Below are 21,872 nucleotides of genomic sequence, written 5' to 3'. Positions count from 1 at the left end.
GCCAAATATATATGGATTTTAAAAGAAAAAACTATTTAGGTGAAAAGACATTTAATCTCTGATTTCAAAACGGAGTTTAAAAACGAAAAGATGAACACATCGCTAAAGCCGGTGCCTGAGGATCCCGAAAAAAAAATTTTGTTCCGAAAGCAGGAACTTAAAACTAACACAGAAGATAAGCTTATCTTTGCGGAGAATGCTCTAAAAAGCCAGATTCAAATAAAGGAACAGTTGCGACAACAGCAACAACCAATAATGTACACATCTTCATCGAACTGTCCAGCTGGTGCACCAGTTCGAGCAGAATCATTAATTCAATCAGCTAATAGGCCTGACTACCCATTAAAAATTAATTCGGTCCGGACACCAAATCAAAAGCAACTGTCGAATATGCAACCAACTATAAGGAAGTCACCCACATTTTTGGATTCTTCCTTCTCCAGTTACTTAAACACAAACGGTAGCATGATATCTATAAAAAGTGAACAGCAACTCTCTGAAATATATAATTCCCAACAACACTCTGATTACATTATCTCTGATTATATGGACAAAATTGCAACTCGAATAAGTTTACTCGAAACAGAGTTAAAATTTGCATGGCGTGCATTGGACTTGCTTTCTACGGAATACGGCAAAATTTGGGTCCGTTTGGAGAAGCTTGAAAACATATCAATAGAGCAACAGTCTGTGGTTAGTAATCTTATGGACCTTATTGGAGCAACAAACCATGAGCAGCAGAAGGGCAATATTGATGTACTGGAATTTCCTTCATTTCGCGATGAAAATAAGTTGTTACCATTGGTGATTAAGGATACTCTGGGTCTAGACATAGTCCTAGAAGCCGAACCATCTAATCCAGACTTCGAAAAAGAACTACGTTTCAGAGATCATGATCACACATCAGTATCTAAGCTTGCGCAGGTGCGCGATTCTGATTTATTTTTCAATTCAGCTTGTGCATTTGGTGTTCACGACCCTTATCTTCATTTTGAAGATGATGCTTTGAATAGACAAAGCTTAAATATTGAGCAAATGAAGATGGTTCTCGAAAAACCCGATGAACCCAATTCAAAATGTTTTCAATCGGATATTGAAGTTTCACGTAAGGAATCAAGTATACAACTTTACTCAGATTCTGACGTTCAGTTTTATGAGAAGCAACATTTTCTGGCAAATAATGCACGCACCGAATTAATGAAGGAATTCATAAATGGACGTCGAGTTCTAAATGAGATTTCGGAATCCTCAGGTGTATCATCTAAAGGTTCCAATATCTCGCAGCATAAAAGAGGATCTAAAAATGACCAATCATTTATGGATTTTGATGGTGATAACATAAGACAGACAAGCAATGAACTGGACAACCTTATCGAAGATGTTAAGTTTTTTCGTTTAACAGCCTCTAAAACCAGCGAGGGCGGAATACAAGTACTTCCCATTGAAGATACTGGAGGAACGGAAATTTCAGCTAATGTAAACGAAATTAACGAATCCTTTTACAAAAAACTGAACGAGGCATATCGTGATAACGACTTAAGCAATGAAATATTTAAAGTAGATGCACTGCTTTATCAGTCTGAGGTTGCTCACGAAGAACAATCAATTCCAACTATACGTGGCCACTCAGCATCCTCCTCAGTCTTAAGGACTCCAGATGAGAGGGACATTACAGATGGGCAATCTTTTGAAACTGCAGAGACCAGTCTCACAAAACAGTCAAAAAACAAGGAGTCAAGAAGGTATCGAAAAAAAAAACACCATAAAAACGAAATGGACATGATAAATAAGCTGAAGTGTATACTTACACAAGCACACTCATCTCATATTATTAACGGCGATACAAAAGAATTGGATACAGACCTTGTAGATATAGTTACGGGCACGGGTACTGAACAAGAAGAAGTTGGAAGCGAAAATATACATAATGGGTTAAAAAATCAACGTTCAATAAGTAGAATCACTAACTTTAATGATGACATCCGGATCATTTTAGATAGCATGACAGAGACTTTATTACAGGAAATAAACAAAATTCCAGGCCTACAGTCTCTGAGTGCTTCGCATATTAGTCAGTTACGCAAAACAGTGTGGGCAGAGGAAAAGTTTTTTCAAAAACTTAGCCAAGTCGATAAAAAATTGACTCTGCTCTTACTTAACCCCATAACTGTTACAGAAGAATTGCAAAGACTTCACATTACGAATACAAATGAAATGTTTGTTCTGGTAATGAAAAAATTTAAAAGAAATATTGATACACTAAAAAAATTAGTTGGTAGCTCATTGAACGATTTTAAAATAGTCAAAACGTGTGCCAGCAGATTTTCACCCAAAAGTCTTGATTCATCCTTTAAGTCTAATGTTTGTAGTCTTAGTGCGCATTTATTAAGAAATAATTCCGATCTGGATGAACAGCTTAAGATTCTCGAAACGCAAGAAATTGAAATAAACCGGAAAAAAAAGATTGACGAAATTGTAAGTGAACTTAATGAGAATGCGCACAAAACATTCAATCCCTATATTGAAAATGAAAGCAACTACAGTTATACCAACTCAAAAGAGGATTTTAGAAGATCCACAACAAATATTTACAACGAGGATGAGTACATAAAATCATTAAAAAAGAGTCTGGAACGCCACAACAGCATGATTTTTCTACTCCACCTACAAAATCCTGAGAAGAACAAAGTCTCGTCTGATATTAATTTCACGCAGATGGACTTGAACAGAGCAAGTCTCAGTCCCCCACCACCAGCTCCCAACGATAATTTTAGCTTTAACGAAACCGTAAATCAATTTTGTGGTGAAATAGACTCTCATAAAAATGCAAAATCAGAGTCAAGGCTATCGTCAATGAACTGTTGGGAACCCAATTCCCCAATTGCAGTTGGAATGCAACACAGCAATTTTAATAATATCATAGAGAAAAGAGGGAAAAAAAGAATACAAGCATATCCTCCCTTGCCTGTAGCTAGTTCAGATTTTAGAAGTTTACCGGCCACTTATGATAAAATGAATACTAGTAAAGACAACGACTATGTAATTACTGAAGAAAACTTAAACTATATTCAAGAGCTTTCTAAAAACTTACCTATTTGCTCTGCTTATGAAAATAAGTCTATCTTTGATACAAATTCCGACTCAGTTGAAACATTTCCGACTGTTGATGAAATTCTGCACTGGGACCACGTCAACGAAAAGGATAAGAATAATGTTTCAATGGAGCAATTAAATACCACCATTATGCCAGACCTTTTATCTGCTCAAATACGAAAATCAGCAACAATCAATCCGCCTTCCTTTAGAAAAAAATACCAAAATGCAAACGGTGGAAATGTCGAAAGCCTAGAAGATAAAAACTTCTCAAGATCAAGTCACACAGAATTAAATAAGGATTGCAAAACAACTCCGAACAAACCTAATTTGACAGATAGACTCGTATTCTATCCGTCTTATAACTCTATAGCCGATTACAACAGCATCACAAATTTAGATTATGTAGGTGAACAGAACCAAATTACGGATATAACGGACTCCCAATATTTACCAAATCTAGAAGTCCCACCTGTCCACCTTGATTTTACTGCCAATACGAATTCTGAAGCCCATCTTTGTGTTAGCGAAAAAAAAACAAGTCAACAGGAGCTCGGTTTGAATCACCGTATCCATATTAAAAAACACCACCACTCATATGCTAAGTCGCCAAAGGTATGGAAAAAGCTAAATAATATCTTAACTGATAATTTAAAGCTTAAGCGTATGTCGAAGTTTAATCGATCACAGTCATTACCCGGTGATGTGCAAAGTCAAGGTAATCAAAGTCAGGGTCGCGGCCAGGCAGGTTCGTGTCCGTCTATTTCTCGCAAGCCACCCAATGCAAGCGAAAGGCAGATTAATTTATCGAAAAGAGTACAAAAGCTGCCGATGCGAATTGTGCGACGACTGTCTCACCCTAACACCACTGATTTATTAGATCCTGCTGATCATGAACCTTGCTCAAGTGATACAGGTGTATATACAAATTATCTTTCATCTAAGATGAATAATCTAATGCAAAAGGCGAAGACTTACAAACGGCATAACTTTGTCCTGCGCCGCGGCTGTAACTTGCCGAATACTGAATTAGACACGCCAGACTTTACATCATCGGATAACGGTAAAAGCTCTACATTTAAAGGTAAAATTGTGATAAATAACTACGAGGATGGTGTTGATAAAAATTTAAATGACCAAAACGACTATGGTATTAAAAAGGTGTTAAGTGGCAATGAATTAAATAATTTATTCCCTGTTGTCGGGGATCTTAAAAAAACTCAAAGCCCCATATCAGTGGCTGGCTCAACAGCAATACATATTTCAGAGCCTGCAAATAATAAAGAAATTGTCAATATTAAAAATGGGACTATAAAAATGCCAGAGATATTCTTGGAAACGACATCACAGTCGTGCCTTCAAAATCTCAACTCAGTCTACACGGATGACATCGGCGATGAGAGTATACTTAGAAACTCAGTCAACATTGATGTAAACGTCCCCACACTCAATATATTTAAAACCATTGGAGAAGTTGGAGACATAGCAATAACTACATTTCTAACAACAACAACAACAGCTACCACAACTATTGCCTGTCGTAGTCTTAGTAGCAGCGGTGGTTTGTTGGTCACGCAGCAGTGTTTGGACCTCCCAAACAAATATGAGTATGGGTCGCGGGATGATGACGATAACCGAAGTCAGCACTCTTCTCGGACGCTCTCTTCATCACGTCGACAAAGCACTGAGGATAGCATCGACACAGATGACGAATACTTTTATTATGAGCTTCGTCAGCTAGAGGAACAGGAACAGCAACGAACAGAAAGTTCTGGAATTACATCTTCCGAAAGACTGGAAGATAATGAGGTATTGTTTTCACAGATAGGACTACTTCTCCAAAACGACACTTTTCGGTCTTTTGATGTCTGTAATGATGTTGAAGATAATATGAATTATTCTCCGAGTGAAAGTGTAAAGTTAAGGATGTCAGAAGTATTTGGCGAACTGAAAAGTGTAGTTAAGTTACATCCAGAGGTATGTCCTTACAGTGAGATACACACAGCTTTTGAAGATATTGTTGATGCGAATGCTTTTAAAAAACCGACAGGTGAAAAATTTACGACAGTCTGTGACATGCATAAAGCTTGGCAAGATTTAAATGTTGATTTAAAAACAAGCGAAAAAATTCCGAATTTAAATAATAAACAACAAAAATCGCGACGATTAGAAAAGAAAACATTCGATAGAAATGTAATTTCATCTAACGACGAAGCCAGTTCAAGTTCTTCTAGCCATTCTGAAAATGAATGTGTTGAATGTTCTCCAAAATTAAGCGCAGAAATGAAATCTTCTGCATCTAGTGAGACATCCGGGCCAGATACGCCTAACGAGATGAGCGATGTTGAGATAAACGAAACTGAATGTAGTTCAAAGGCCGAAGTTGATTTACATAATCTATATTTGCATGGCAATCTATCCGAAATTCAAAATTCAATACTTGAATTTGATAAAGATCACACCAATGAGGATCAGAGTAGTACTCATGTATTAGAAAGTATATCAAACGGATCAGTCCAATCCCCTTTTGAGACAAAAAATGTAATTAGTCCTAAATCAGATGGTGATGGATCTCAGGCGGTAGGCAGTAACGGATCTGCCGCAGGTCTTGGTAGTAGCAAATGGAAATTATTGAAAACTTTAAAGGAGCGAAAGATCGAGGAGAAAAATAATCAAGAAAAAATGAAGGAAGATGAAATAACAAAGGACAAGGAAAAGGTAATATTTGTAAATTTAAAAATGTGACGAACTTTAATAAATATTTTAAAAGATTGGGCTACTTATTATACCCGTTATTCGTAGAGTAAAAGGATATATTAGATTCGTTAAAAAGTATGCAACAGGTAGAAGGAAGCGTTTCCTACCCTATAAAGTATATATATTCTTGATCAGAATCAATAGCGAAGCCATGTCCATCTGTCCGTCCGTCGGTCTGTCCGTATGAACGCTGGTATCTCAGGATCTATAAGATATGCAGAGTTGTTTATTACAGCATGTTCAGCATATTGCCATGCCCACTTTAACGCTCAAAATTACGAAAAACTGAAACCGCTGAAATTTCAGGAAGTATTAGAGATACAAAGTTGGGATTAAGTAAGTATAATTTTCAGATGACTGCGCATTTTATGGTGGTACCGGCCCGCCCTTTCTTAGGCCCACCAAGCTCGAAAAACAATTTTCGCTTTTTGTAGAAAGGCTGATATCTCGGTAACTATAAGTGATAGAAATTAAATTAAGGAGGTAGTTTATAAAGACTCCCAAATGCGTATTATTTTCACACCATCTGGCCATGCCCACTCTAACGCCCAAAAAAAAAAAACTTAAAATTGCGAAACTCTCGGGTGCTATTAGAGTTAGAAAGTTAGTCTTAGGAATACTTATTTTAGAGATGCCACTACAGTTTGGAGTTAGTTTTCATCCGGCCACGCCCACTCTAACACCCACAAACCGCGAAAAACTGTCGCATCCATAATATTATAATGTATGTCTTCGTTTGACCTTGTACAAAATATTTTTATCTATCGATTTATCAAAGATTTTTTAAATCGATTTAATATTTCCCTCATTGACAGTGACGTCATCATCAGTTAGTAAACATGCTTTTTTGAAAAAAGGTGGTGCTTTGTTCATTTCAACTAGCAAAATGAATATTTTACAATCGTGTAAAACGATAACGGGTATTTAATAGTCGCGGGACTCGACTATTGCGTTTCTTCCATTTTTATGTCGTGCCATTTTATTAATCCTGTGCTGATCATTTGCTATGATTACCATAAAACTTCTGATGCTACTATTGGTTTCAATGTAGGCTATTGTAAGCGTAAAATATAACTTAATCCCATTTACACGGACATACAGAGCAGCCTGCGTAGATCAATATTTGGCGGATAAGAATACTTACTTTTAATTTAATCTACATTTTTCTACTAAAATAAGTCATTTAATTATTTTAAAACAATTTTTTTGTTTTGTTTTTTTATCTAATCGTCTGTCGTCTTCTTGTGCAGCAAACGATGACTGTGTAAAACAACAAAGTATTTGTGCAATATTCTTAAGGCATATATAAAGTTAAAAAATCATTTTAAATCAGAAAAAGTCTGTCCACTGTATCAAAAAGTTTCCCTAAGAACTATCGCGAAATTATCAAAATTAAATTAAGAATTGTGGCTTGTCGTTATACACTATCTACCCCGGAAAGTAGATTTTTTGTTTTTTAATAATTACTTGTTTGTGTATAATCATAGAGCTGGCATTGAAATGAGCCGAATTTCAATAGGAAATTACACCGTTGCTGTCTGTAGAAATAAGCATATTTGAGAAGAAAGAAAGCTGTCATTTAAAGAAGAGTTTATTTATTTATAAACCTAAAATCACTAATAAACAATCTTAATATATCCATATTCGTTTGTAAAAAGTTTTTTTGTACGTTTTTTTAAGAAGGTTAGCAACACTAGATTACTCATATTAATGAGCTATTTTAACTCGAGCCTTAGGGCTACCTTTAAACTTTTAACTAAACTCTTGGTTTCGGATACACAAGCTTACCAAACAAATAGGTACAAATTAATCAACCTTTGATATTAAATAACAAACTCTTCTGATTATTCTTTTACAGAATGGTGGTGGCAATGGAGAAGTCGGAATACGCAACAATGGACATCCTGGCGATAATCCCTTTTATAGCAATATTGACAGTATGCCGGATATACGTCCTCGTAGAAAATCTATTCCCCTTGTGTCGGAGCTGGTTAGTAATTAATAAATTTGTTAATTATTTTTTCTTTAAATATGCATAGAAACACAGAACATTCACTAATACATTTAAAACATAAAAAAATATACCATATACGTGACAGTGGCGGATCCAGTAACTGGTTGTTTGGGACTTTCAGACTTACATTACTATAATTGTTTACCTGGGTATGGAACCCCAAAACTCAAATATCCCTGTGGACCCGCCACTGATTTGTCACAGTTCATCGGTCATTGATGTTGAAAGATATGTTATTAACCCTATAATCTATGACCCTTTGCCTACTTTTACATAAACTGTCGTTTTCTTTCGTCGATGATGGGCGGCAGGTTCTCAAGGTATAGACTATAGACATATATATATAGACTTTCAAAACAAAATCTTTATTATAAAATTTTAATTAGTTGTATTAAACTGAAAAGTAATTTATATTTACATTTTAAACTCACAGATTCGTGCCAAGTAAAAACTTAATTGTTATTTTTGTTTTTAATTTAGTTGTGCACTTTAGATTCCATAAAACACAGTATAACGACACAAATCCTTATAAGCCAACATTAGTAGGGCAATATTAAAAATCAGTTTAATTTTTTAAAATTAATCTTATTGTCAATGAAAAGCAATAATTCAATACCTTAATATATTGTAAAAAAAACAAGAAGAAACAATATTATCTTCGTTATCTGCTATTCCATTTCATTTACTGGTGATATCAGAAATTGAGAAACAATTTAAAGTATGTTTTATAACAGACGGGGTCAAATCTGCCCATGCGAGGCTTAAAAAAATATTGATAAAACGATAAAGAAAAAATTGTAAAGTAAACATAGCTCTAACAACAAATGGCGGTAGTTTCGGCCAGTGTAACAGAGTAACGGTTATCTGATAGTAGCTAAAGTCTTCTTCTTGTTTTAAAGTGTAGTTTTCGTTTTCCCCTGTTTTCCATTCATTTCTGATAAACTGATTTCGACAACATGTACTAATTTTTATAAGATAACGTTCCTTAACTCTCCAATGCATGTTTTGTAAGTTCCTACATGTAAATGCCAAAGCTCAACAAAATTTCAAAAAATTGTTTACAGTTAAGAGTCAAACTATAAATTATACTTTAAAACAATGACTGCTATATTCAAGTACCGCGAATATAAGATACCCATTAATCTTTTGCATTGACTCAAAAACAATATTTTTTCCGTCCATATTGACGTAAAGATTGTTTATATTTTTGTTGTGCCTAAGCTAGATAAAAAGGGATTTTAGAGTACTTTGTTAAAATGAAATAATTTAAATTCAATTAGAGACACATTTTGGTATAAGTATCTACAATATATCTACGTAATTGTCAAAAATCGTTGTATTTAATTATTAAAATCGACCTAAAATGCTTTTTCAATAAGTATATAATATTTAGAAAGTCGCCGTGAGTAATGGACAATTTTTGATTCTTTTAATCAATGGCTATCAGGCGCAGCTACAGTATACGAGTATACCCACAAAAAAGGAACAGTGTAATCTATTAAGTTTGCATGATAATTTCCAGACTACGGTTGGTAGATAAAAGTCGTTTACGCTTATAACGCATATCTAGTAAAAGGCATAGAAAGATAAAAGAGCATAAACGATAAAAAAAAATGTCCAGATATTCGGCTAGCTGAGATTTTAAATATAAAAATTGCCATTAATAATAATTAAGAATAAAAACCATTTTGAACTGGGCATACATTTATAAGCACTTTTGATTGCATTTATCTAAAATTTGCATAGTTTTCCAACGACATTTATTTGTATTTGCATAATGCCTGCTATGCTTCTTATAATTTTTTTGATGCTTAAAAAACATATTCTATTTAACGTAAGGATCTGCAAATGGTATAAATAAGATTTATTTGCTTAGTATATTATAACATCCATTTTATCATAGCTGAATTTGTACACATACCGAATACATAATTTGTTCGAATATTTTTTACGTCCCTTCAGACAATGGCAGCTACAAAACGAAATGCAGGGTTAACATCTGCTGTTCCACGCGCAACACTTAATGACGAAGAACTGGTAAGAACCATCCTTAGCTTTAATAATTATAAATAATTAATAAATCCTAATATAAAAGTGTATAATTCGAAATATTAGAAATGAAAATGTAAGCATAATGGGTACTTGTTTGTAATCCATAGAAAATGCACGTATACAAAAAAGCTCTACAGGCTCTGATTTACCCTATCTCTTCGACTACTCCACACAACTTTTTATTATGGACGGCAACGTCACCAACGTACTGCTACGAGTGTGAGGGTCTTCTGTGGGGAATAGCACGACAAGGAGTTCGATGCACAGAGTGTGGTGTAAAATGTCATGAAAAGTGTAAGGATCTATTGAATGCTGATTGCCTTCAGCGTAAGTATTTTAAATTTATTCAGAGAATTCTCTCAAGATTTTCGAACTTAAAATATAGGAGCTGCCGAGAAAAGCTCAAAGCATGGCGCGGAGGACAAGGCTAATTCGATCATTACAGCAATGAAAGAACGCATGAAGCAACGTGAGCGGGAGAAGCCCGAGATATTCGAGTTGATTAGGTAATATTATATCAATATATCGATTTGACTACTGCGTATAAACGCAGCGATAAATCTATATGCAATAATGTAATCTTTAAACGGGGGTGCTTAAAAATAAGATTATTAGTTTTATAAGTGGCCAGAACTATTAGAAAACAAAAGACAGTAAACTTTGACATGGCATTCATCCATTAGAGCCGTATTCAGCGTTGAGGAGAAGAGTCACACCGGTCATATGAAGGCTATGAAACAAAGCGTCCTGGATGGCACAAGCAAATGGTCGGCCAAAATAGCAATTACAGGTTTGAGATTATACAAAACTAACTTTTAATCGTCGTACTTTTCGGTTGTCGGTTTAATTTGAGTTTGATGTATGTGAATGTATTTGCAATTCGCATTTGAATGACACGCTGTAATTATTATTATATTGGTCTTTCGAAAAAATATTGATTTGCCATAATGAATGTGTGATTATATGTAAATGTATTTTATTTTTGTATTTGATGAATGTGTGATATGCATGTACGCATTACATACATGTATAATTGTGAAATCCACATATAAAATATTCTGGGAGTGTATTTGCAAGTTTTTTTATTAAATATGTTTTACGCTCATTTGACAAAATAAAAAATCGTAAGTTTAATACTGGGTAGTGCCAATATTAGGCATATATGTCTTGTGTGGGCATCACCCAAAAATGTCAGATAAATTTTTTACCAGTGATATTACTAGCTATTTACAAATTTTTTATAGAAATTTTGATACAATATCATAGGGTTCCTTGAATATGTAAAGGTCGATAAAACACACGTCTAAGGGTATTAGATGTAAAGGACCCACCTATCCGATTCGATAACATACTTTTAGTGTTTTGATATTTCAGAAGCATTAATGGATAATCCTTAGTAAATCAAAATTATAAATATATGAAATCGTTTTAATTTAAGGATGACATTCGGTGTGGATCCCGATACACACATAGATTCATTAGAGCAGGCTGAGCACGCAACTGTTGAGGGAACATCTAAGTGGTCATGCAAGTTAACAATTACAGGTACACAAACAAAGCCATTTGGCATCAAATCAATTCTTTTTTACAATTTTTAATTTTATTGTATGCATCCTTCATTTAAAATTTTACTATTAAAAATAATTTTATAAATTAAATTGCCGCTATATTTTATAAAAAAATTATTTTCTCAAATTGTTTTCCAATTCTGTTTTTCTTTTTATTTTTACCTATGCATTTTTAATTGTTTTTGATTGTTTCATTTTATTGATTAATTAATTTGAATTATGTAGTGAGCGCGTTAAGATTTATAGATTTAAATATCCGTTTCAATGGAAAGCCTTGCTAAGCCTAAAAGCTATACAACATTAAAAAATATTACATTTATAGTTTAAGAATAAATTAATAAAGCCTACAGATTAAACACACTAACCAAAAAAGAGAAGCTAAAAAAATAGTAACAAAGAAAATATTTGATTTTCACTTCTGAATTTGTCGGAGTTAAATACAAATTCTATGATACACTAGTAACGAAGTAATGCAAATAATTTAATTTATATAGCCCTTCACACTGTGGCACTGGTCAATCTCACAGTATAACATCGATACCAAACTTCTGAGTCCCTCGTATCTACATGAACCCCGAAGTGTTCATCAAAAACACGATTCTTTGGGTAGTTTGCGTTATATTTGATCTTAGACAGCTATAAAAATATACAAGAAAATTATGGAGCAATATCGATTGAATCTATAAACATTTTAGAAGCCGGATAATCAAATATAGAATTTTAATATATATACATATAATAGATAATATTTAATGTTGCCTTGGCAGACATTTTTAAACATTATTTATGCTATTAATGTTCAGTGTAAAAAACTTCTAGTCTTTTGCTGATTAATTACATCTGTAGTGAAATACTTTCCAATAATAATAAATTCAGGCTCTTTCTATATTAAATAAAGTCGTGAAAGTCGAATAAACATTGCATTTTCTGCATAAAACTGGACCCAAATTCCGAAATTAACCTAAACTGTAAAAAAACTTCTTTAGTTAGGCAACAAATATACTTAAATCGCGTGTTGGGAGAGTTAGTTATTATTAGTTATTTTAGTTATTTGTTCGTTTTAGTTTCTATCAAAAAAAAAAGTTTAAATGATTCTGGAAAAATGTACATATTTACCAGGAAACAAAGTTTATTAAAGTATGTACGAACATTTTGTGTTTTTTAGAGGTATAGGACTTTAAATTTCAACAAAACAACAATGGATTGACATGAATTTTTTTATTCGAAAGATAATCTTGTGGCATTACAATTTAAATGTGATTTCTGGCGTTTGACCGCCACGGCTGGCTCGGATGTAGTCCAATCTGGACGTTCAATTTTTGATGACTTTTCCCAACATTTGTGGCCCTATATCGGCAATAACACGGCGAATGTTGTCTTCCAAATGGTCAAGCATTTGTGGCTTATCCGAAAACACCAATGACTTTACATAGCAGAGAAAGAAAGTAATCTAGCGGTGTTAAATGATGTTCCATGATTAATCGAATTAACTGTGCTGATGGACGATTTTGTCGATTATAAAATGAACGTATTGCGCGATACGTATTCTGCACAGAACCATTATTTTCGAAATAAAATTACTCTATTTACTCTATTAGTCTATTAATGAAGAATTACTAACCAAACAGAGAATAAATCAGTTGACAGCTATTAAATCGGTCGAAATCTTGAACTGTAATGCCAACTTGAAGTTCTACACCTCTAAAACACCCTATAGATGACGTTTCTTATTGCAACACATAACCATAGTGTTATCTATGGCATGTACCACATATTCTTATTTGTTTATATATAGTAAGAATAATAATGATCTTAGCTTTGGTATTTTTAAAGTTAAACGGTTTTTAATCGAATACAAAAACAAATTTATACTAAAATTATTTAAACTACTGATTTATTTTTCTCTATTGACACAATTTTGTCTTCATCATCTTATTGTCAAACAATTGTTATAGTTTAGATCGATTGTTCATATTGTATTTTATTGTGCATATTTAAAATTTGTTTAAATACATTAGCGATTGCACCTAAAATGTATTTAATTTTGTTTGCACGTGGTATATGAAATAGGGATAGTATTTATATGTTTCATTTATGTTTTTCCAACAAACACTTTATTAAATATTTAATTGTATGTTTCTAAAGTATTTTGAAAAAGAGTTGGTGAACATTTTACATGGGTTCAAAATAAAAAGAGATCTCAATGGCAAAATAGTAACAATTGATGATACAAGAGAAATAAACTTTTTTAGCGATATGCAATGGTTAGATTTCGAAATAAAGTAAATTGATCCATATTGTTTTTATAAATTAAATCAAAATATTGTCGGATCTAAACATGTTTTCTAGCCGGAAACATATTGTTACCGCATTATTTAAAATAAAATACCCCTTTAAAATGAATTATTTTTTCAAGTTACATGTGTGTAAACGTTTATCATATGGGCAGGGAATAAAATAATGAATGTCTTTATTTTTAAAAGCATACATATTTTTGTACTCTTTCAATGCAAGTTTTTGTACCTGGTGTCCTTAACCTTATGTGTGTTTTAATTATGTCAACTGAAAATTCGAATTACAATAATTTTTCTGCTCCTCACGTTGATAATTTGATAAGTTATTTAATTGTACAGAAATACATTTTTTGTTGTTGGGCAAACATTCACAAATTATACCTTTGTCACTTGCATCATTCTGACTAGTAATCACATGTACATAAATGTATATACTTATATTGATATATTTATTGTATGTACATACATATATGTATATGGGACAGTGTGATCAAGTCAGCAGCACTGCACTGTTTCTGCTGAACTGATGTTGAAGATCATTATTAAAAACACCCCGTTTTTTCTCTTCTTCTTTCTCCCTTGAAAATCAATTCATAAAACTGAAAAAAAAAATTAAAAACTTTACAAAATTAATAAATTATTTAAATGCACATAATATAAATCTGCAATTATTTTTCGTTTCAAACCCCACAAAATCGATTTAAAATTAAAATACAAAATTACAAAATCTATAAATTGCACTTTATTTTGCAATTAATCCAAAATTATAAATTACATTTAAAATTTGTGAATCCCGGATTATGGTGTTGGAAACGAACAATTTGATGAACCCACTATATTTGACCTGATTTGATGCAGTGATTTGTGCTCAAGGCCTGATAGCGAAGGATAAAAGCGGTACCAGTGATCCATATGTGACGGTGCAGGTTAGCAAGGTGAAAAAACGAACGCGAACAATGCCGCAGGAACTTAACCCTGTGTGGAACGAGAAGTTTCACTTGTGAGTACTTGTGCCTTAAATTAAATCCTATAATTTATGTCCACACATATCAGTATGAACTGTGTTTGGGCTTATGCATTAAATAAGCTTAAGACGCACTCCCTCACTTATGTATACTCTCGTCTTTCTGTTAGTTTATTAAAGTCTGAAATGGTGAATATTTTTGAAGAATATCTTTTTGTAAATCAAGTAACACAAAACTTTTGTTTAAAAAAATGAAATGATTATAATAAAATTACACTCCGATCAACTAATAGGGTTCCGTATTGCAACTTTTCAAGGTCGCCGACTCACAAAAGTCCACATTTTTAAAGAAAATAGTAGGCTCTGATTTTTTAAAACAATAAGGTATTACATAGTCGATTGGCGCGACTGTTAGATGCCAGTTATTTATAAAACCGAGTTTCCGTCTGAATTGCCCCGGCTATTAGGCCTGATAAAGAATAAATATACATTATATATATATTTTCTCCTGTAAAAACTTTTCGTCGAATACAATATGCAGCATCAATGGGTATAATAAATGTAAATAAATAGGTATATAAATATGCTTTAGTGACATAGTTTTAAGAATGCTCGTTAATGGTCTCTGACGAAAATTACAATGTTTAAATCATCAAATGTGTTATTCAGGCTCTGCTGTTTACCGTGCTTTCCTAATAACCTTTTGAATAAATATCTGACTTAAAAATATGATCTTGGAAATGATAGGGCTTCATAAACCTTTGATCAATATACAAATCTAAAGAATTCACAAAATCGTCGCTTTGCCAAAAAATTTCCCACCATTTGGATAACTATGTTTTAATTCTGCTAATTTAAATAATCATTTTTATTCACAACTGTGGAGCAAAGTTTTTTAACGTTATCTCCAAGACTAGCTCTAGTGTTCTTTTCTTAATAACCTTTTTTTGCAACGTTTTAGTTAAAAAGACAATGAATACATTTATTAATTTAATCATATTTGTTGGCTATCCAATCAATCATCTGCTATTTTAGAAAACTACGGATATATCAAATTATTTTTTATTTTGAAATTGGTTAACAGAGTAACGGGTATCTGATAGTCGCGGCACTCAGCTATAGCGTTACATGTTTTCGGATAAATAAAAGAGCAAAATAAAGCCCTTAATGGACATACAGTTTACCAAAAAATGGTTCTATTAAATTATAGATGACGGTTTATGGTATAGCCCATTTTTTTTCAAATGATGAACTTGGTAATATGTTTCGTATATTTGCATCACTCGACTTTAATTCCTTCTACTATGTTTGTGGTCAACTTTATATCTATTTAGGAGCCAACTTGCAAGCTAGCACTGTGTTCATGCATGGGGAAAAAGTGTGCGGATTTCAATCACTTTAATGCATCATATAGTGTGTCTAAAAATTGCTCGTCTTTTTATTAATAAACTAAGAAGAAGTTAATTTATTTATTCCTAAAGTCGAAATGCTGGTATAGCTTGTAAAGAACACACGACACTCTCATGCTTTTTCCGTACATGAGCATTTGTCAACTTCGCTGTGTTGATATTCAGAGGAGTAACATTTAAATAAGTCAATATTTTCTTGATTTCTTTAAATTGTCTGATAAATTGATTTTTGTTTATTGGCTTGATATAGCGAGTGCCACAACTCTTCAGACCGTATAAAAGTTCGAGTTTGGGACGAAGACAACGATCTTAAGTCTAAACTTCGTCAAAAACTGACACGTGAGTCTGACGACTTTTTGGGACAGACAATTATCGAGGTTCGTACGCTTTCTGGTGAAATGGATGTATGGTACAACTTGGAGAAACGTACAGATAAATCTGCCGTATCAGGTGCGATTCGGCTTCATATATCTGTTGAAATAAAGGGCGAAGAGAAGGTAGCTCCTTATCATGTGCAGTATACTTGCTTGCACGAGAATCTATTTCATTATCTTTGTGAAGAAAATAGCGGAATGGTAAGCATTTGATATTGGTTATATATTAATTTTTTATATACAGTGAGTAAGCGAATTTTTAAAAATAACTTTAAAGGTTAAGTTGCCAACTCAAAAAGGTGATGATGCTTGGAAATTATATTTTGATGAAATTCCTGAGGAGATTGTGGATGAGTTTTCTATGCGGTATGGGATCGAAAATATTTATCAAGCTATGACGCATTTCCATTGCCTATCTGCCAAATACCTTTGTCCCGGAGTACCAGCTGTTATGAGTACCCTGTTGGCAAACATAAATGCATATTACGCCCACACCACCGCTTCTTCAGCTGTGTCGGCTAGTGATCGATTTGCAGCCAGCAATTTTGGGGTAATAATAAAACACTATGGGAAGTATATATATAATATTTTTAAATTTTACCTTACTTTTTGTAGAAAGAAAAATTTGTAAAATTGCTGGACCAGTTGCACAACTCTCTTAGAATAGATTTGTCAATGTACAGAAACAATTTTCCTGCATCGAGCCCAGAAAAGTTGATGGATCTAAAGTCGACAGTTGATTTATTGACCAGCATAACATTTTTCCGTATGAAAGTAAGTATTTAACTTTCATATGTATTTTCAATTAATTTTTTGTGTATATCCTCTTAGGTACAAGAGCTATCAAGTCCGCCAAGAGCGAGTACGGTGGTCAAGGACTGTGTTAAAGCATGTCTTAGATCCACTTATCAGTTTTTGTTTGAGAACTGTTATGAACTTTACAACAGAGAATTTCAGGTGAAAATCTCCACATATTGCATTGTTTGGGTTATAACTCTTTCGTTTATATAAGATCACAAAAATAACTAAAATTTGCTTTTCGTTGCTTAAAAGGGCAAAAAAAAAGTTTTTGTGGGCTAATGTATTACATAGCCCATATAGCTTAAGAATTATTTTAATAATTAAACCACTAAAACCATTAACAACTATATATGTTTTTATACCCGTAGAGTAAAAGGGTATATTAGATTCGTTCGTAGTATGTAACAAGTAGAAGGAAGTGTTTCCGACCCTATAAAGTATATATATTCTTGACCAGGATCAATAGCGAAGTCGATTAAGCCATGTCTGTCTGTCCGTCTGTCCGTCTGTCCGTCCGTTCGGAAAACAGTGGCGTCCAAAATATTGTAGTGTATGTCTTCGTTTCAGTTACTCAACATGCTTTCTCTGACAATAGGTGGCGCTTTGTGAATTTCCACTAGCAATATAAATATTTTAAAATTGTGTAAAACAGTAACGGGTATATTATAGTCGCGGCACTCGACTATAGCTTCCTCTGGTTTCTTCATGTTATATCCGTTACTCGTAGATTAAAAGGGTATACTAGATTCATTAAAAAGCATGTATCAGGTAAAAGGAAGCATTTTCGACATATATAATATATATGTAAAATATATATTCTTGATCAGGATCAATGGCGAAGTCGATTGTGCCGTGTCCGTCTCAGGAACTGTAAGATATAAAAAGTTGAGATTAAGCGTGAAGATTCTTGAGGTCCCTACACTTAAAATTACGTATACATCAGCGTTTCTTCCGAAATAAACTTGGAATTTTGTTACTCTCTCATATACTTTTACTCTGTACCGTTATACTCTGGAATAACCATGGCTAACCATTTTTTCGATTTTCCCTGTAACTTTGATGTATTATTCAATTTTTTAAATATATTCTTAACTTTTTTTAAATATTGATGAACATTTTCTAACTTTCATTTAACAGTTTTGAAATAATATATGATAAAAGTAATTTTACAGGCCATTACTTGAGGCATAAACTTAATAAGGAAAAATTTAATTTTATCTTAGAACGTATTTATATTATTAGCCTGCATAATCCTTTGTTCCTTGTCTCTTTTGTTCTAATTACAACACCCTATGTCATCTAATATGTATTTAAGCCATTATCGCTGTTTTGAAATATAGAATTTTAGAACACCTGCGTAGTAGGTATCTAATCGGCTTCCTGCCATTAACGGAAGCTTATTTAATAATTAATTAATTATAATCGTAATTTAAGGCCACGATGCGTAACAACAAGCACGTGAATGGTATCCTTGGGCTACTTGTTTTTACTGCTAATAGTGCAATGTAATGTAAAATAATATATATAATATAAATCAGGTATAGTGTATAGTGTAAAACAGGTATAGTAAATATACTTTAACACTAAAAACTAGGATTAAGTTGACCAAGAACACTATAACAAGGTAGAAACAGTTATTGGGATGTATTATTATAAAAACTTTATACATTACGGCCAATATAATATACCGTTTGCGAAAATTGAATAATTTTCAGTATATTTAAAAATAAAGTTATTAATTTATTGTAATTCGGTTTTTTAAAACTCGTACAGGTTGATCCCAACGAAACAAAACGTGCACCAGATGATCATGAGCCTAAACTGGATAGCGTCGACTTCTGGCACAAGTTAATAGCTTTAATAGTATCGGTTATAGACGAAGATAAAAATAGTTATGGAACAGTATTAAACCAATTTCCCCAAGAACTGAATATTGGCCAAGTAATTAGTTATTATATTTATTCTTAATTGTGAGAACTATAATTTTTGTTTATCAGTTATCAGCATCATCAATGTGGCATCTTTTCGCTGTGGACATGAAGTACGCACTTGAGGAGCACGAGCAGCATCGACTATGCAAGTCATCGGCTTATATGAACCTTCACTTTCGAGTTAAATGGCTATATAGTAACTACGTTAAAGAGGTTCCTCCTTACAAGGGTGCAGTCCCCGATTACCCGGCATGGTTCGAGCCTTTTGTGATGCAGTGGCTGAACGAGAATGACGATGTTTCATTGGAATACCTTCACGGCGCATTTAAGCGAGACAAAAAAGATGGGGTATGAGCTAGAAAATAAGAAACAAAATGGTTTGTGATTTACCATGCCTGTAGAATCGGTAGATTTCTTTAATTGGCACTAATTCTCTATTAAAAATTACTTTGGTCTCAGTTAACCAGTAGTTAAACAGTTTAAACAGTATTCATTAGCTTAAGGCGATGGGCTATAAAGTATATATTCCTCACTCTAACAAAATTATTTGCTTCCCTACTCACCTGTGGAAGTCTTTATAGCTTTTCTAAAAATCAATTTAAATCAATTTTAACATTGTGTTTGCAGTTTCAAAAGAGCAGCGAGCACGCACTTTTTTCGAATTCGGTAGTCGACGTTTTTACGCAATTAACGCAGTGTTTCGATGTTGTTAGCAAACTCGAGTGTCCTGATCCTGAAATTTGGAAGCGTTACATGAAGCGTTTTGCTAAAACAATTGTAAAAGTGCTCATAGCCTATGCGGATATTGTCAAAATAGAGTTTCCAGATCATATGAAAGATGAAAGAATTGTGAGTTTAAAAATATAATTTGTGAACTTATAAAATATGATAACGTCTGCACACTATTTTCCATATATACATTTTCTTGTTCCACTTCGATAATAGGCTTGCATTCTTATGAACAATATTCAACAACTAAGGGTGCAGTTGGAAAAAATGTTTGAGTCCATGGGAGGAGATAAACTAGAGGAGGACGCAGCCAACATTTTAAAAGAACTTCAACAGAACCTTAACTCAGCGTTAGACGATTTGGCTTCACAATTTGCTATCAGGTGAGTTTCTGTAACAACAAAGCTAAAGTCCAAAATGCATATTATTTTTTTATCTTTAGTTTGGAGCCGAGAATAACACAATCGGTACGAGAGCTAGGTGACATGCTACTTTCTATTAAGGGCGGCAGTGGGACTCTTGCTGCTGGTAATCTAGCGGCTCAAAGGAACGCGGTCGCCGTAGAAGCTGATGAAGTTTTAAGGCCTTTAATGGATTTGCTCGATGGTTCTTTAACTCTCTATGCCCAATCGTGTGAAAAAACCGTGCTGAAGAGATTACTAAAGGAGTTATGGAAGATCGTAATGCGAATTTTAGAGAAAACAATTGTTCTACCACCAATGACTGATAAAACTGTTCGTATCTAATTTTTTATCTTCATGTGATACATTTTGTATGTTTTTTTAATAGATGATGTTCAAGCACCTTACTGACAATGCTAAAAACTTGGCATCGAATGCAAAAATTGAAGACATGGGTCGATTGTTCAAGTCACATATGGCAGGAAAGCAGGATGTCAAAAGTGCGCTTAGCGGGGTAATGGACATATCAAAGGAAGTCGAAAAAAATTTGTCGCCCAAACAGTGTGCCGTGCTTGACGTTGCCTTAGATACAATTAAACAATATTTCCACGCCGGTGGAAATGGACTTAAAAAGACGTTTCTTGAAAAATCATCAGAGCTGCAAAGTTTACGTTATGCACTAAGTTTATATACGCAAATGACCGACACACTAATCAAAACGTTTATATCTAGTCAAATTCATGAAGGTAAGTCACATTTAAAGCGCTTAAATCAGGTAAAAAATACTAGTAAATTAATATTTTAAATTAATTATTTTTTGGTTTCTTAGAAGGAAGCGTTTCCGACCCTATAAAGTATATATATTCTTAATCAGTATCAATAGCGAAGTCGATTAAGCAATGTCCGTCCGATCGTCCGTCCGCCCGTCTGTCCGCATGAACGTTGAGATCTCAGGAACTATAAGAGATAAAGAGTTGGGATTGAGCAGGTAGATTTTTGAGGTCCCTACGCAGCGCGTACAGCATCCTGCCACGCCCACTATAACGTCCACAAATTACAGAAAACTAAAATCTTTAAAATCTCGGGAACTATTAGAGCTAGAAAGCTCTGCTTAAAAATACGTATTTCAGATTCAGTTTTCATCCGGCCACGCCCACTTGGGTGTTCAAGTCGCTGAAAACTGTGGCGTCCATAATATTTTAGTGTATGTCTTTGTTTGACTTTGTATAAAATATTTTTGTCAATATCTTTCAGTTTTTTCCAAATTTTTTAAAAAGGAACAATTTTTTTCTATTTATGGGCAGTGACGTCACTTTCAGTTACTCAACACACTTTCTCTGACAATATGTGGCGCTTTGTGAGTTTCAACTAGCAAAATTAGTATTTTAAAATTGTGTAAAACAGTAACGGGTACCTTATAGTCGCGGCACTCGACTTTAGTGTTTCTTCTTCATTTTTTTTTCATTTGTAAAATCCTATTTTCTA

At 33.4% G+C, this 21,872-nt stretch overlaps 1 protein-coding gene across 17 annotated transcripts in view; it reads left to right on the top strand.

The window, feature by feature from the left end:
• The window catches only part of LOC108102315 (protein unc-13 homolog B), a 33,280-nt gene that overhangs the window by 10,026 nt on the left and 1,382 nt on the right, over window positions 1-21,872 (top strand). For 4 of the 17 annotated variants that reach the window (XM_017207089.2, XM_041818521.1, XM_041818525.1 and 1 more), the window contains exons 5-21: window positions 7,709-7,840; window positions 8,176-8,184; window positions 9,827-9,901; window positions 10,024-10,243; window positions 10,302-10,422; window positions 10,600-10,706; window positions 14,637-14,778; window positions 16,402-16,726; window positions 16,803-17,075; window positions 17,141-17,299; window positions 17,357-17,482; window positions 19,100-19,267; window positions 19,324-19,605; window positions 19,885-20,106; window positions 20,203-20,369; window positions 20,429-20,720; window positions 20,776-21,133. In XM_017207089.2, the coding sequence (XP_017062578.2) occupies window positions 7,709-7,840; window positions 8,176-8,184; window positions 9,827-9,901; window positions 10,024-10,243; window positions 10,302-10,422; window positions 10,600-10,706; window positions 14,637-14,778; window positions 16,402-16,726; window positions 16,803-17,075; window positions 17,141-17,299; window positions 17,357-17,482; window positions 19,100-19,267; window positions 19,324-19,605; window positions 19,885-20,106; window positions 20,203-20,369; window positions 20,429-20,720; window positions 20,776-21,133 (3,178 nt within the window). The other 13 variants (XM_041818518.1, XM_041818517.1, XM_041818519.1 and 10 more) reach the window with 13 other exon arrangements.

Source organism: Drosophila eugracilis, unplaced genomic scaffold, assembly GCF_018153835.1.
Source record: "Drosophila eugracilis isolate 14026-0451.02 unplaced genomic scaffold, ASM1815383v1 contig_340, whole genome shotgun sequence".
NCBI lineage: Eukaryota > Metazoa > Arthropoda > Insecta > Diptera > Drosophilidae > Drosophila > Drosophila eugracilis.
This window is presented reverse-complemented; position numbering and strand designations above follow the sequence as displayed.